General features: G+C 53.2%; 1 protein-coding gene across 9 annotated transcripts in view; it reads right to left on the bottom strand.

Annotated features, from left to right (window-relative positions):
* FOXP4 (forkhead box P4) overlaps positions 1-17,195 on the bottom strand; it is a 54,037-nt gene that overhangs the window by 34,392 nt on the left and 2,450 nt on the right. For 7 of the 9 annotated variants that reach the window (XM_038554010.1, XM_038554015.1, XM_038554012.1 and 4 more), the window contains exon 2: positions 666-888. In XM_038554010.1, the coding sequence (XP_038409938.1) occupies positions 666-872 (207 nt within the window). In that variant the 5' untranslated portion in view covers positions 873-888. Of the gene's footprint in view, positions 1-665; positions 889-1,534; positions 1,679-17,195 lie in introns of those variants that run through there. The other 2 variants (XM_038554011.1, XM_038554019.1) reach the window with 2 other exon arrangements.

Below are 17,195 nucleotides of genomic sequence, written 5' to 3'. Positions count from 1 at the left end.
CCCCAGGGCCTCTCAAGCTTCAGCAGCTGGTCTTGAACTCCTGAACTCTGTAGTTGAGGGTGGAATGGTGGAGGGGGATGGGGGCGGGGGGGCGCAGACAGAGATGCCCTGTCTGACTTCTAGCCTACTGCTCTTGGCCTTTCCCTAGCTGCTTTGGACTCGGGTGCCTGGAACTTTAATTTCTTCACAGCTTGGATTAGGTGCCCAGGCAGAGATAGTGGTGGGGAACATTTTACAACACAAAGTGAAGGTTTTCCTCTGTGCATAGCCCCTTCCTCCAAGGGGCATCCACCTAGACGGGTCTCGGTCCCCACAGTGTGCAGGAGGAGAGCCCAGGCGACCACCCAGCCCAGACACACAGTCTCAAGCCTACTGCCCAGCGTCATTCTGTCTTTGTGGGCATTTCTGGGGCTGTTCTAAACTCCTTGACTTCTGGGTCCCACTTCTCTCTCCTGGGAATGCTGCTGGGCCCCTGCCTTTAGGTGGCCACTAGAATGGGAGGGCACAGAAGGAGTCCCTGGAGGCTGGGAGGCTTGGAGGGGAGGTCAAGAGTGAGGCCCCCCGGGCAAGCCTGGGGCGTGGGTCACCAGGAAGGGGGGGGCCAACCCGCCCCGCTGGCGGGCCCCTGTCCTGCCGGCTGCCGGGAAGGGGGCGCGGGCTCCTACCTGTTGCTGCTGGAAGTGCAGCAGCTCCGCAGGGCTCATCTCGCCGTTGCTGTCTGCGCCCGCCGCCGGGTCCCTGCCCGCGCCGCCGCCGCCAGCGCCCGCCGCCCCGGCCCCGCCGCCGCCATCGGCCTGCCCGGAGATGCTGCCCACGCCGTTCTGACCAGCGGGGGCCGACCTGATTGTCTCCGAGGCGGATTCCACCATCATGTCGTTCTAGCGGGACCTGGATGGGGGGGAGGGGGAGAGCCATGGGGGAGGGGCTGAGGCTCCAGGCCGCCGCTGTCTATCCCAGGGCAGCCAGTGGAGTCCCCCCAACACCCCCAAACAACACACCACTGCCACTTAACACCCCCAGCTGCCCCCCCCCCCCCCAGGCCCCAGTCCTAGGCATCTCCTCCTCCTCAACTTCCAGGGAGCAGCTCCTGGGACTCCTCTCCTCCCCATGTCACCCTCTCCCTAGGCTGGGGGAAGGGGCCGCTCCAGACATGCTGAGGCTGCCCCACTGCCCTCCTCCCCATTTCCTGGACTTCCAGGAGACCTTGGCAGGGAAGGGGAAAAGGTGAAGGCTTCACCCCTGCCCCTGGGGAGGGTGGGGTCGGAAACCCGTTTTGGGCTCTCCCTCCAGGCTAGGGCATGCTGGAAGCTAGGGTCCTCTAGGAAACCCTGTATCAAAGCAGAGGAGCTATTCACTTGGACCAACCATATTGCTGGGCCCCACCCCCACCAGTAATGACCTTTGGGTGTGTTCCCTATAGATAGAGACTTCCCCCAGGGCAGGGCCTCCTTACAGAGTCTCCTTCCCCAGGACCCAGAAAAGCTCTAATCCACATTTGTTCCACAAATGTGGTTGCCCTTTGCCCAGCACCTACTGGGAGCCACTCAGCTGGGCCTGGAGCTGTGCAGTGAAGGCAGCCAGCGGTCCCGCTCCTCTGACCTTCCATTCTAAAGCCCCTCAGCCTAGTACCTGGCCAAAAGGAGATACTCCATAATATTTACTGTTTCTGTAAGCACTATGATTCCTTCTCACAAGGAATGAGAGAGCTATTATCATCCTGATTTTACAGATGGAAAAAGTGAGAGTCCAGAGAGTTCAGGGCAAAGAGTCAAGGCCTGAATCCTGTGCCCGCCCTCCCTCCCTCCCTCCCCCAGCTGCTTCTCAAGGAGTGGTGGAAACATTCCCAGAAAGAGAGGGTATGTTTGGAACGGTCAAAGGCAGCCAGGAGAAAGAGGAGGCCTGAGCTTCCTTCTACCACTCAAGGAGGTTCTAACATGTGCTGGGGGTAGGGGGTGGGGGCCTGTAAGCACATGGGGTACTTTAGTATACAGGGCTGCTCTCAAAATCTGGAGTGCCCTCAGTACCAACCTATCCCTGAAGCCACAGCCCCTTGAGAGGAACATGAATTGCAGTCACAAGGGACCTGGTTGGTACCCACCACTGATCTTTGACAGGCGTCTTAAACTCCCTAAACCTCAGGGCGCCTGGCTGGCTCAGTCAGAAGCGCATGTGACTTTTGATCTCAGGGTAGTGAGTATGAGCCCCATATTGGGTGCAGAGATTACTTACATAAATAAACTAAAAACAAAAACAAAAACAAAAAAAACCCGGGGGCGCCTAGGTGGCTCACTTGGTTAAGTCTCCACTTTCAGCTCAGGTCATGATCCTAGGGTCTTGGGATCGAGCCCCACATGGGGCTCCCTGCTCAGCAGGGAGTCTGCTTCTCCCTCTCCCTCTGCTCCTCCCCCTGCTTGTGTTCTTTCTCTCAATCTCTGTGTCAAATAAATAAAATCTGTTTTAAAATTTAAAAATAAATTAACACCTCCCCCCCCCAAACACTTCCTAAAGTTTAGTTTCCTTGTCTGTAGAAGTAATTCATTTCAGCCTCTTGGAGTCCTGAGCAGAGTAAATTGAACAGCACACGTAAACCACCTTGCAGCATGTAAGCTCCAGTCTACCCCTTCTCTCTCTGCCTGCCCTGTTTGTAAAGGTGAAGACTCTGAGGCCCTGAGAGGCCCAAGACTTGGCCCATTTAACATGGAGATTGAGGGGCCTACAGAACCCAGCCAGTGTTCTTTCTTTCCTTTGATCCTCTTTTGGCCTAAGCAGACCCAGGATCACACAACATGGTCTTCCAACAGGTCGTGGCTGCACAGATCAGAGAGCTGCTTGGAGAGACTGGTTATCTTCCTCATTCCTTCCCCAAGGTGGCGGCTCCCAAGAGCATCTCCCTCCTGCCCAGAAATCCTCTCCCTTCACTCCAGAAGGACTCTTCCCTTACTCTGCCAGGCCACTTGCTGTTTTTGTCTCTACTGGAAGCAAGGTTGGGAGAAGTGTAAGGGTATGGGAGTGTGTGAGGGGGACGGAGAGATTTAAGGGTCTGTGGGGGGCCCACCAGCCACATGGGCCACATCACCGGTCCTGTGGCCCCTCTTCTTCTGTGACTTTGTCTTCATCCTAATAGATTGATCTGTGTAGCCTTTTGGGTGACCCTATGCTGCTAGGGTGTCCCATGTTTATGCATTCTTGTGTGTTTCCAAGGGCTTTCCCTACCACTGCCCACCCCCAGCTGCCTCTCCCACTCCTGAGTTCTGAGAAGAGGTGGGCCAGGGTGAGGGTGAGGTTGGGGGCGATGGTTCGGAAGAGATTGAGCACTTGGGCCTAGGCCTTAATGGCCATGTCAGCCTGAGGGCCAGTGGCTGTCAAATGATGGATGGGGTGGGCACCGGCCTCCACCGCCCGAGCACAGGGCCCCAGCCCCCTTCTCTGAGCCACCCACCCTGATCCCTGCCACCGACCTGCAGAGCACCTTCCCCCACTCAGGCCTGGGCCCCAGCTACACATAAGGGGGATGGGGAGACAGCAGGGGCCCACCCTGCTTCCTCTCCCCCAACCCTGGCCCTGCTGGGGGTGGAGAGCAGCTGCCAGCCTTGATTCCAAATCTAGCTTCTCTGAGATCTGAGAACTCCTGGGCCCCAGGGGACAAAGACCAGAGCCTCAGGGGTGTGTGTGTGTGTGTGTGTGTGTACGGGAGAAAGGAAAGAAAATCCAGCAGTTACTTCCCTGGGGTAATGGAGAGTGCCCCCCTTCCAACACACACACACACACACACACACACACACACACACACACCATAAAGTTGTGGATCAGACAGCAAGTTTGGAAAAAGGGAGAAGAAAGGAAGGAGGCTGCAAACAGAGGTGTCCCTTTCTTTTCTGTCTTTTTATGGGGGGGGGGTTACAGAGCGACACCCAGTGAACAACATAATTGCTGCAATGTGGCGTGTAATAATAGCTATTCAAGGGCCGATCATTCATATTAAACAGGGTGAAGCAAGCCTCTCATTTGCATGCTTGAGATTATATGCATTTGAAAAGTCATTTCCGCAGGGTGTATGAATGGCATTAATTCCCATGTGGCACGCTCTGCCCTCTCCCTGGGTTTTCACCTCCTTCCTTGCTCCCACCCACCCACCAATGCACACCCAAACCTGCACGTGTTCCCAGGCATCTCCACACCCTCTACCTTCTCTGTGCTGGACACCTGCTCTCTGAGGAGGAGTACACCAGCAGCCTCATGCCTCCTGCCTGGCTCTCCACTGGGTGTTGCAATAGCACTAGGGTGTTCCCTGCACTGTGGGTGAGCAGGCTCTAGAGGCAACAGGGCCTGGGGCAGGGTGCTGGTAGACCTTGACAGCAGGGCCCTGAGAACCTGGACCCTGGCTAGGAGAAGGCAGGAGCCTGGGCTCAGCCACAACCAGCTGTGAATCCTCTGCCTTCCTCCTTTGGGCCTCAGTTTCCCCATCTCTACAGAGAGGTGGTCCTGAAGGCCTTTTTGGCCTTGGAAAGCTCCATGGGTAAAATTCCCTACCCCAGCACATGCACACAAAGCCACAGTGTTCTAGTGGCAGGTGGGAGCCACTGAAGACCCATCTGGCTTGCGGCTGTGGTCCCTTGCCCAAAGGGCTCCGCCTAATGTGGACCTGAGCTGCCTCCTCTGGTACTGGGGTGGGGGGGAGTCCCCTCCAAAAGCCCCCTCCTCCCTCCACTCCTGCCCTTCCCCTCTGTCCACACTCCCTCCCCCCCTCATCACTCATTCCCTCAGCCAACAGCAGCTGACACCTGCGAGAGAGGAGAAGACCCTTGCAGGAAGGAAATCATTTGGTGTCAAGGGCCAGCTGTGTGACCTTAGGCAAGTCACTGCCCCTTGCCCTTGTCACCACATTGGTCTTTCTTCCTTCATACAGTGCGTAAGGAGGGGGCAACTAGGTCTTTCTAGGATTCACGAAGATTGAGGCCTTCATCCCCCACCCCACCCCCACCTCCCCTGACCCCTCTTCTGCCCCCTTGGGGTCAGGGGAAAGTGACTAAGGCCACATTATTTTAGGTGGTCTAGAATTTCTCTCTGGGGCTCTAGTCCCCCCTTTGGGCAGGTCCCAGTCTCCCACCTCTCAGGAACCCCTCGGGGAACCAGGGCATCTCAGAGCCTTGGGCCAGGCCCCGAAGCTCCCGCAGACGCCTGCGGAAGAAAGGAAGGAAGCTGGGTCAAAGCCGCAGTCTCCTCTTCCGCTCCGGGGGAGGCTGCGGGCCGCTGGGGGCTCCCACTTCCCCTGAGGCTCCTGGCCCTTCGAAGAACCCTGGCGGGCATGCAACAGGGGACGCCTCCTGGTAACTTCCCCGGTCCGCTTTGTGCCCCCCACCCCGCCCCCAGGCCGGAAGTGACGAGCTCTACCCATTTTGGGGCTAAAAGGAGAACCCCAGGACCAGGATGCTTTTGGGGTGAGACTGGAAGAGGGCCGGGGAGCCCCACACGCGGAGAAACCTTTGTGCCTTTTCCGCGGGCACATATGGCGTAGGGAGTATTAATTACCGTAGCTTTTTAATTAACAATCGCTTAATCTGAGCCGTAACATTTGCCACGACACCCTGCGCCTCGCCGTGAACCCGCGCCGCCCGCCCTGCCAACTCATCAATTAATTTTTATTGACGTTTTCTTCCCCAAACAGGCACAATACCAGGGTTTTCCAATTAACACCTCCGCGATCTCTAATTAGTGCAATTAACAGACTGATGGATGCCCGGAGTTTACCCGCGAGGGAGGGAGGGGGGAAGGGGCGGGGCCGCCCCGGCGCACACGTGCACGCGCGCAGCTGGGCAGCGGGCAGCGGGCAGCGGGCGCACCCGGGCTCCAGCGCCCGCAGGGCTGGCGGGGGCGTGGCCACAGGTAACCCCGACCCGCAGCGACTGTAGTGCTTTCAGGTGAAACGAGTAGTCACTGTTGCCAGCCCCCCGCAAACCCACAATCTAGCCACGGCGAGAGCTGGAAGCCTGAGACTGAAAGTTGGGAAACCCGGCACCTAGCCCCAGGTCTACCATCAACTTGTGGGTGACTTGGGCCACGTTCATTACCCGCGTTTCTCCTCCGTATAATGGGGGAAAGCAGACTAGAAGTAGCCAGCTATCTACAGAGTATAGACTTCCGAGAAAGATGAGGAAGCTGGCCTCAATAAAAGACACAGGAGGCTTCTTAAAATACATCATGGGGTAGTAGGAAGGGAGAACAAAATGGACCCTAATCTCAAGCCAGGGGACCTCAAACTTGAGTGCATCACAATGCCCTCGGAGGGCTCGCTAGAACACAGATTGCTGGGCCCCAGGCCCAGGGTTTCTGACTCAGTAGGTCTGGAGTGGGCCTGAGCATCTTCACTTCTAAAAAGCTCCCAAGTGATGCTGATGCTGCTCATCCAAGACCACAGGTCTCCCCCGTGATGACCGCTGACTTTATTTTTTTTTAAAGATTTTATTTATTTATTCATGAGAGACACAGAGAGAAAGGCAGAGACACAGGCAGAGAGAGGAGAAGCAGGCTCCACACAGGGAGCCCGACATGGGACTCGATCCCAGGACTCCAGGATCATGCCCTGAGCCAAAGGCAGACGCTCAACCACTGAGCCACCCAGGTGTCCCGACCACTGAGTTTAGTTTATGAGCTGCCTGTGGCCAAAATGAAATGATCTATCTCCAAGGTCATGTATTCATTCAACGTGGATTTAGTGCCTGATTAAGACAACACTGATGGGGAGGTGCGCCTGGCTGGCTTCCTTAGTAGAACATGCAACTCTTGATCTCCAGGTGGTGAGTTCAAGTCCTACAATGGTCACAGAGCTTACTTTAAAGCAGGGGTGGGGGGGGGTGGGCACCTGGGTGGCTCAGTGGTTAAACATCTGCCTTTGGCTCAGGGCGTGATCCCAAGTTCCAGGATCAAATCCCGTATCACACTTCCCACAGAAAGCCTGCTTCTCCCTCTGCCTATGTCTCAGCCTCTAAGTGTCTCTCATAAATAAATAAAATCTTAAAAGAAAAAAGAAAAAAGGTCCTCAGGGACCTTTCTTGCAGGACGCTGGAATTTGGTCCCTGCCCTCTGCAGGTTTATAAATCTTAAAGAAGCCTGTGCAGTAGTGTCCTAGATGCTTTGAGGGCAACTTGTAATAATGGGGGTCCTATTCTCCCCAACCTCTTTTTACTAGGGAAATCTGGCATTGGTCTTTTTGAAAATTTAGCCACTAGTGGAGTTTTGGCTATGAACGAAGTCATTCTCTCTCCTCCAGTGGATGGCCAAGAGTGTACAGCACCAGCAAGGACCCTTCATTCACGGGTTGCACAGATATTTAGGCACCTACAGTGTGGCAGGCTCCGTGTCTGCAGACCTGAGCAGAACAGGGCAGAACAAGGCACAGGCCCTGCTCTGCTGGAGCTCATGGTTCCTGTGAGGGGAGGCAGATGATAAGTAAGGACACAAAAAAGAGATAAGCTCACAATAAAGTAGGTTTCTATCAAGTGTGAGTACAGGGAATAAACAGCGAAATCTTACTTAAACCAGGCGGGTGGCGGGGGGAGTGCAGGGAAAGTCTTCTTTTTGAGGAAATGGCATTTATGCTCACAAATGAAAGGTGAGTAGGTGTTGGCCAGGTGAAGTGTACACTGAATTGCAGGGGAAACGGCACAGGCAAAAGCCCCTTATTTCAATAGAGGCTGCCAGTTTCAGACTCTTCCAGAGCCAAAAGTCTTTGAAATGGACACATTGCTAGATTACATGAAAAGACGTGGGTACCACGTAGAACAGAGCATGAGGACACCTTATATTTCCTATTTCCTATCTTTCTAGTTATCTTGCTATCAAATCTTGTGTCAGGGACATAAAGCAGAGGGCTCTTCAGAGCAATAAGCTCTGACATTGCACGTAACTGAAGAATGTTTCCCAATCTGTCATCCAAAGGCCTGGGGGACCCCCCCTCCCTCATTCAGCTCAGACCCTGAAGGCGCACCTGCTCAGGCTGCCAGAAGAGGTGAGGGCTTGGGCAGTAGCCACTTTTGACCTTGGCCTTCTGTAGATAGCCACTCATTTGCCATCTACCTGCTGACCATTTTCTGGTCTCTCATTATCTTTGTAATAAGAGCAGTGAGGTCATCCGTGTGAGCCTCGGTTTCCTTATTTGTCATATGAGGCTAATGCCAATAAACCTTCCTTTCAGGGTTGCTGTGATATCAAATAAAATCCACTCCATGAAGAAGGCATTCAGAAAAGGGTAGTTAAGTAAGTATGGGGGCCCAGAAAGTCCTGCTGCAACTCAATTCTGAGTGGGCTATGGTTTATGATCCTATCCCCTTATTACAGCCCGTGTTCAGCATTTGAGTAAAGTGAGAATAGGGCCCATGGCTTAGAATATGTCTCTATGGCTCCAAAATGGGTCTCCAAACCAGAGCAAGGTGATGTGAGTCACGTCATCACCGGGCTTTCTGATTAGGCCAAGAGTGTCTTTCCCTAAGAAGATGGGGCTCTCTTGAGTTCCAGATAAAGCTTAATCCCTCTCCAAGCCCCTGTTATCCCCATACTTTGGGGCACCCCAGGCTTCCCTCTGTACTCTGATTCCTGCCCAAGATTCTCCCTAAATGACACACCAGCAGCCACATGCCCCAATATCAGAGACCATTCAAGACCTCTCAGCACAAAACTTCAGAGCTCGAGGAACGTCGTGCAAGAGTCAGGGTGAGGGCCTGCCTCTCTAACGGAAGGCAAGAAGCCTCTGACTTGGGAGATGAGCCACCATCCGTGCTGCTTCACGTTCTCTCCTGAATTTCAAATAACTTTAGTTTTTAATCTTAAAAGCATTAGACACCTTGGTAGAAAATTTTGAAGAGAAAAAAAGTATAAAGAAAAAACTGGTACCCATAATTGTGCCACCCAGAGAGCTAGCCTTTTGGGATCCACCCCTTCCAGTCAGTTCATTTTCACTCTCTTTGGCATATAAACATTTAAAAAGTGAAATTGGGGTCATAATCTGTACATGGTTTGAATTTTCCTATTTTTCCACTCACCACTTACTATCATAACCATTTCCACATGACAGCAAATATTTTAAGCAACAGTTTTTAGTGGTCACATTGTTGCTCCAATGGGCTGCATGTTCCAGAATTTATTGAGCCAATCCCCTAGAGTTGGACATCCAGACTATTACCTATTTTTTTACTATGACTCTGCAATAAACACCCTTTTGCTAACGGAACATTCGATGTTTCTAACTACTAGCTTAGGAAACGTGTTTAGGTGGAACTATGTATTTTTAAGGCTGTCAATATATTTATTCCCTAATTGATATCCATTAAATTTGTACCAACTTTATCCTCCCTCTGGCAATGCACACATCTCTTGGAGGACTCACATACCCCTCACCTTTTTAGCATTTTCCCTCCCTCCTCCTCAGGTCTGTTTCCAGAAGATTCTCAGATCCTGCATAAGGCATTCAAAAAACAACACTTACAGATCCTGTCAAATCTGGGTGAGTTTACAGGGTACACAGCTGGCTGGTGGTCCTCTGCCTGTAACTAATACTGAACACAGTAGGTACTGGGGTCTGGGCATATGGAGGGAATAAAACACAGCCTTTGCTTTTGTGGGGCTTACAAGTTGGTGGAAGAAAAAGAGACACACCCAGGCAAACACAGCATTAAGAAAAATACCCAATACCTAGGCTCCACCCTGCATCAAATAAATTGCGATTCTGGGGAGTGGGGCCGGACATGGATCATTTAAAAATATTTTCCAAGCATTCTAAACTTCAATTGCAGAGGGCGCCTGGGTGGCTCAGTTGGTTAAGCATCTGCCTTCGGTTCAGGTCATGTTCTCGAGGTCCTGGGATTGAGCCCCACATCAGGCTCCCTGCTCAGTAGGGATTCTACTTCTCCTTCCCCCTCTGCCCCTCCTCCTGCCTATGCTATTTCTTTCTCTCTCAAATAAATAAATACCTTAAGCTTCAATTGTAGCCAGGATTGAGAACCTCTGATCTCTATATATCGCCCAACTTTCCAAATGTTACATGAAATTGACACTGTAGGGGTGAGGTGCTGGCTATGGGTGCCTAGAGGGAATGGGGATACTCTGGGAAGGCTCTTCCAGTAGGAGGTGACTTCTAAGCGGAGTCACAAGGAAGTGAAGCCTGGGCACACAATTTGTGACTATATTTTATTTTAATAACAACCATTCCACTCATAGAGTCCTTGAAAGTCCCTTCCCATACCCTGTCCCCTCTTCTGCACACAACCTGGCATTCGTTTGACAGATGAAGGAGCCACACTTTGAAGATGCTTACTGACCTGACAAAGTCACCTGGCTGCAAGGAGGCTGAGCTGAACTGGAACTCTAACAGCTCTTCCCATTCCCAAATCAGTGCTCTTCTCCTGAATCCCACCTCAGAGGCCTAAAGGGTGGTCACTCTGGGAAGCGGTTGAGCCTCTGCCTTCAGCTCTCCCTGGAGTCTGAACCTTTCCTCACCACTGCCCCCAGCCACAGTTTACTTTCCACTGGCTCTGGCCCTATAATGCTCCCACCAGGCCCTAGCACCCCATCCTAGAACCACACCAAGAGGAAGAATCAATAAAAAAAGAAAGAAAGAAGGAAAGAAAGAAAAAGAAAGAAAGAAAGAAAGAAAGAAAGAAAGAAAGAAAGAAAGAAAAGAAAGAAAAGAGGAGAACCAAAGATCCCACTCCATCTCATTAAGAAAGTAAACATAAGAGCCATCTAAGTGTCTAATTAAGCTTCTAATTAGTCCCTGCTTGTTACTAATGCAAATTAGATTACTCCGCTTAACTACAGCATGTCCACAACACCCTTGTTAATTGCGGCCTTTTGAAATTAAATTACTCCCTAATTAGCATATCAAAGCCATTGATTCGGAGCTGGGAAAGATGAGGGCAAGAGAAGCCGAATGCCAAGTTTGGTTAATCAGAGATGGCTAATTAAATAGTGACGTCTTTCGTGGGGGGGCCTGCTGGTTTGGGGTGGGGGCAACTCATCCGAGGCCTGAGTGGCCATCTGGAGCTTGGTTCCGGTAGTGCCCTTGGCACCAGGGGGCTCCCGTGAGCAAAGGAGGGGCTCCAGTCAGCCTGGGACACATCACTTGGTCTGGCCCTTCCTGGGGGCCTAACTGCTTCACGCCCAACCTGCTCCTGACCTGCCCTGGGCCCTCTCTGTCTCCCCTGATGATATTTAGGTGTAGTATTTACAGGCATTTTGGGTACCAACTCAAGGGGCATCCGAAATACATCCACATCCAGATACACAAGATTCAGCATCCTCCCCTCCGCCCCAATTTCCCTGTTACAAAATGAGTTCCAGAAAGGTGACTTATATCCAATTCTCTTGTCGCCACCTGAGGTTCCATTCTTGGAAGAAAGTCTCCCCACTCCCCCTCACAAAAAGTAAGTTTGGGGGACAAGTGATGATGACTTTCATAGTCGGGCTCACCTGGGCAGGGATGACCTGGTTTCAGCTTGGAACAGACTCCTGGCGACACAAGGCCCTATAATTCCTTCCGTGGTCAAAAACAGGAAAAATACCACCGTCAGTTCTGAACAGAATTCAGCTGGGGTCAGGGTGTCCTTAGAGGTCTTCTCTGGCTCTAGTTAAGACCTTGCAGAGTCTCTCAGACCACCTCCCCTTCTCCTAGCTCTTCCTTGAAGAATATTGAGGATAAGTAAAATCTCCAAGACAGAATTACTAACCACAATGCCCTCAGGGGCCAGGCTGGTCACCTAGGAGGCCAGGTGAGAAGTACAGGGCATCAATCCCAGCCTGCCCTTACCAAATGCAGGCTGAGTGTTGACAGGGTTTTAGTTTTTCACAAGAAGCCAAAGGGGGGTATTTGTGTGAAATGTACCCTTGTAATAAGTTTTGTGTGAGTCAACAAGACTCCTAAGGGGTGAAGTTGGTCAGTTAGTGGCTCAGCCCTTATGGCCAGCATTCCAGAGAAGCAGGTTCCAGTTAACTGTGTGGCCTCAGGGCCATTGCACTACCTCTCCAGGCCTGGGCCCCTCACCCATCAACTGAGAGTTGAGATATGTCTATATCGTCGCCTGGAGAATCTCTCCGGGCTGTTGTGAGGATCAGAACAGGGAAGGCATGTGAAATGGCAAGGCAGAGATCCTCAGTCAGGGTCTGGTGACCACTTATTGTACTTTGTACCTGCCACAACCCCCTCCCAGATTGGGACAACTTCTAGAACTTTCCTCCTTCATCTTCCATTTACCTTCTTATTCCTGCAGAGGCCCAACTTAGCTCTCAGGCAGCCAGGAGGTACCACACATCTGTGCCCTCTGCCCCTTCATTGAGCAGATCAGCCCCTGGCTGGGGCAACAGCTCCTAAAGGCCTCTTCTAAAAAATATGAAACTTTCACCAGAACAAAATCCTGAGGTGTGACAGGCAGGCCTCTAGCCTGGCCCTCCAAGGTCCCCTCCTCCAACTAGGGTGTGTGTATCTTGTGGAAGAGGCTCTTTGGAGTCTGTCCCTAGCTCTCCCCGGGGTCCTCTCCAAGTTTCTCACCAGCAGCCCCTGGAGTACACAGCGTCAGGGTCAGGGCCAAATCCCCCAAGGGTGAGGTTCTGTTGGTTTAAGGAAGGATGGAACAGGGCCCAGGGGAGAACAACTCCCTATTGCCCCCCCCCCCCGCCCCAGCTCAGAAAGGGTGAATCCCAGGAGGTGCCCAGGGAGGGTACCCATCCAAGCCAAACCTGGCAAAAGGCAAAAGCATTCATGAGGGTGGTTTTGTTTTAGAAAATAGGTAGAATGAAAGGCAAAGCAGAAACAGAGAAATGGGGAGGGGGTGACGCCATCCTGATGTGAGGGGGAGGGCAGCACGGAGGCACACAAGGGCCAAGCTGCAGCCCGCCTCACTGAGCTCTCTCTCCCAATGAGATTCAATTAATTGATAACAAGAGGCATCAAATTAATTTCTGGAGGATGTGAGATTCTGATGAAGGGAAATCTCGTTGATGGAGATCGAGCGGGGGGGGGGCAGCACCCCCTTTTAATCAGGCTCCGCTGCCTAATTGGGAAGGAGGAGCCCGGCCTGTGCGTGCGGAGTCGCCTGCCCCACACTCCACAGCGCCCCTTTCGGGAGGGCGAGGCGGAGGCCGGGCCCACCGCCATGAACAAGGGGAGTGCGCTGGGACCTGGCAGTGTCCCCGGCCCCCCCATGCCCGACCCGCAGCTCCGGCCTGGGCCAGAGGAAGCCCAGCAGAAGAGGCTGCAGGGGTTCCCAAGTCAACCTGCAGTTAGGAACACCTTTGCCGAGAGAGAAGTGGGCATGCCTAAGGTCTCCCCAGCATTAGGAAGTTGGTAGCAGTGTGCTGTCCAGTGACCCTCTCCTGGAATCCAGACCTTGTTTACCACCCAGATCTGCTAAGTCATCCCCCAAAGAGAGGAGTGCAGTTCGCAGGGAGAAGGCACACCCCCCCCCACTTCAAACACCGGCAGCCCCCTCTTCCAAAATTCCCTCGACTCCCCAGGCACTGGAGTGGAGGGGGTCTCGTGCCCCAGGCTCTTTCTCGGTGCTCTGGTCAGGTGTAGCACGCCTGAGCTCAGAGATTAAGGAACTTCCAGCAACTTGCACTAATGCACTTGCAGAGGCTCAGGGAAATGCTGGCGGGGCAAGCAACCCAGAGCAAGGGCGCGGAGCTGGATGGGGAGACCAGTAGCACTGGCTCTCCAGGGGAAATCCCGGAGGCTTCCTAAAGGAGGGGTTCTCCCAAGTGGACCAATTCTGCATCCTTAGCAAGATCCAACCTTCACAAGCGCCTCCTGCTCCAATGATCCAGCGATGCAGGAGCCTTGAGAAGATAGGGAGCTTCTCCACACTCAGAGCTTTGCTCCTTCAATGCTTACAGCTGCAGCCACTCCCTGGGTCTCCTACAAATCCTGCCATTCAGTGTCTCTTTCAGATTCTCCCCAGCTATGCACACCCTTCGTTGCAGAGTGCCAATGTGCATCTGCCTGGGGAAGCCCTGAAGGAAAGGAAGAAGTACACCGATACCCTTTTTTGGACCAATTTCTTTCAGCCTGGGTCTCCTGGAAGTGTGGGCTCCAGGCTGCGGAGCCCAATCTGAGGGAGCTCATCGGTTGGAAGAAACAAGAATGGGAGTCCCTTCGTTCCCCCAACTTCCACTTTTCCTTCACACAGCACAGGCCTCATGAAGGCTCTCCCAGGTCAGCAGAGGCATCCTCTTGCCCCTGGGGAGCATCAGGACCAGTCCCCAGACCCTATCTGAAAGATCAGCCCTAGGGCACTTGCTCCACTCCTAATTTTCCAAGTTGCAATGGAGTCATCTCTTATTAAACCTCTTCCCCTCAACCCTCATGCTTGCCACTGCACCCATTAAGTGCTCCACAGTCCTCCTCCTGGTCTCCATTCCCTGAGTTACCCTGCCCTTAAGTCGCCACCATCTGTCTCTCCTTTGCTACTGGTGAGAATTCGAGGTAACTTCCACCTGCTGACCCTGACTACCTTGAACAAATGCCAAGGGTTAGTATTGTGTACACACTCCACTCTGAGGAAAGCCCACCAGCTCGTCCTCCTCACCCCTACCCCATTTGCAGGGCAGCCCAGGTCAGGTTCCATCAGAATCAGCTTGGAGTGGGAGAGAAAATGCCATTTACCTTGGTCCAGGACTACCAATAAGCCTGATGGCCCTCAGGTCCCAGCTCTGGAGGGTCCAGTTGGGCAGAGGATTGGGAACCGTGAGGTCAGCAGAGCTACTGGTATTCTGGGCACAGGTGGCATGGCTCTGGCCAGGGTGGGGAGAAGGTGCAGGGTTGCACTAGAGGGACAGCCTGGCAAAGACCCGGAAAGGAGTAGTCCTGGGATAGGAATCAAGGGAAGGAAGGACATCCATCAGGACCAGGCCCCCTCAAGGCACAGGGCACTTTGACTCCCACAGCTCAACATCCTGTGGCCCTGTCCAGATGTGCACTTCTTGTGCTGGGAGTTCTCGATGTCTAGCTCAGGCAGGTGTGCTCTGAGTCTCTATGAGGGGCCCACAGTCTCTATGAGGGGCCCACTGAGTGCCATTTCACCAAACCCCTGCATGGGCAGCCACAAGGCTTGGAGTAACAGGGCTCCTGCTGTGATGCCAGCAGGGTGGGGCTGGCAGCAGGTGAAGAAGGTGTGTGTTCCCATGGCCAATCCAGGAAGGCAATGCTGAAAAAGCCAGGAACTTTAGGCTGAAGTTTTTTTTTCTTCTTCTTTGAAGTGATCCATCCACAGGTAGGTCTCCAATTGATCTAAGACTGGTGGCCAAACTTGTCTTCCATAAGACTGTATAGGCTAGCGTTCCAAACCCCAGAAGTCTCCCTTTTTGGAGAGAGGTGAATTATTCCTCGCATTTTTGTCTTCACAAGCACCATCACAAGTGGTGATGGTGGGGTAACATACGTCTGGATCGTTCTAGGGTCGTATGCAGGTGGGAAATGCCAGGTTCTGAACCTAGACCCCCCCCCCCCCCCTTAATGGGAAGGCAGGAGGAGAAAACAGAGCCTTCTCAGTGGACAGCAAAGGGGCAGCCCAGGCCTGAGTTTGTAAAGGAGGGTGTGGTGGAGGAGGGTTGGGTTGACAGGCCCTCTCATCCCCTCCTCTCTCCCTTCCCCACAGCGAGGCTCAGGCCCTACTGGTTGCCCTGCATTTTAGTCTCAGCTGTTCCACTCACTAGCTGGTAACCCCAGCCAAGTTGCTTCTTCTCTTTAGGCTTCCTTTTCCAAGCCCATGAAATGGAGGTTAAAACACAAACATTTCCAGTATTCAGTCCAACGTGAGTGCTGGTAACGCTGGAAGTCGAATAATACAAACCACTCCTTGGTCAGCACTAGTATGTGCCAGGCTCCGTGCTAGGGACTTCACATACAAGCTCCCACTCAACTCCCAAACGGACTCTCTAAAGTGAGCATTATTGACCCACTTTACAACATGGGAAAACTGAGGTTCCAAGAGCTTAATAAGTTCCCTAGAGTCCCATCACTGCCGGTCGTCAGGTTCCAAAGTCTCTTCCACTGTGACCCATGTTCTGGCCAGGCTGGTGTTCCCTGCCTTGGGTTCTGGAGTTCTGGAACCAAGTCCAAGGAAACCATTTCAGCCAATGGAATCCTGTCAAAAGTAGCACCCACCTGGCCTTGGTCTGGAGAAGCTGGGAGAGCTGTAAGACTGTGAAGGGACACTGTGTGGCTCTCCCCGGGTAGAAGAAATTATTATTTTGCACAGTTTGGGTTATTAGGAAAGTCAAGTCATTGTGCCAGGGACAGATGCGGAGGGGCTTGCATTTCAGCTGGAAAGATAGGCAAACCACCAAGGTGGGGGGGGGACGGGGGGTGGAGCACAGTGATCGGTTAGGATGTGGGGGAAGAAGGGTGCAGCCATGCCAGGTGTGGCAGGGGAGTCCTCTGGAGATGACCCTCCCTTCCCTTTGCGCCTCACACCTCTCCTCTGAAACAGACACCCTGCTCTCATTCTCTTCTCCTTGACGCAATAGCCTCCCTGTCTGTCCTTCCTACCCCAGCAAAAGAAGCATCAGAGAGCAGACCCAGCCTTCTTGTTCACGCTCTCTAGTGCCCAGCCTGGGACCTGCCCAGACAGACCAGGGGCTCAGCAAACACTTGGGGGAATTACTACATCAAAGGAAGCCCCCCACCCCCCCTCCCAGCACATCCCCCCTGCTTTCTTCCCCCTAAGGAAGAGGTGTGTTTGGAGTAGGGGCCCAGCAGGATATGCACATTCCTGGCGAGAAGGGACCTACCTGCTAGCAGCCAGAAAGGAAGTTTCTGGCCCACAGCAGAGGAAAGGGGTTGAGGGGGGGGTATCAGTGTCTAGGTGTGAGCAGAGTACCTGCATAGAAAGGGACAAAGGCAGGTTCTGTGTCAGGCTGGGCCCAACCTGCCTTACCCCTGGCATTCCCCAGCATTGGTGTCAAGCCTTTCTCTCCCCAGGGCTCAGGGGTTCCCCAACTCTGTAACTCCTGGGAAACCTGCCCAGGACTGGGAGAAGGAGAGAAAACCCCACCCAGAGACTCAACGGCTTAGTGCCAAGAGAGAAGCTTCCCATGGTCTCTCCCCTAACTCAGTGCTGAGGCTGGGACCAGAGTAAAGTAGTGGCTGGAGGGTCTGGGAGAAGAGATTCCCAACTTCCTGGGGGTCCTGGGTATGTTTGGGGGGATTGGGC

Source organism: Canis lupus, chromosome 12 (assembly GCF_011100685.1).
Source record: "Canis lupus familiaris isolate Mischka breed German Shepherd chromosome 12, alternate assembly UU_Cfam_GSD_1.0, whole genome shotgun sequence".
Lineage (NCBI taxonomy): Eukaryota > Metazoa > Chordata > Mammalia > Carnivora > Canidae > Canis > Canis lupus.
This window is presented reverse-complemented; position numbering and strand designations above follow the sequence as displayed.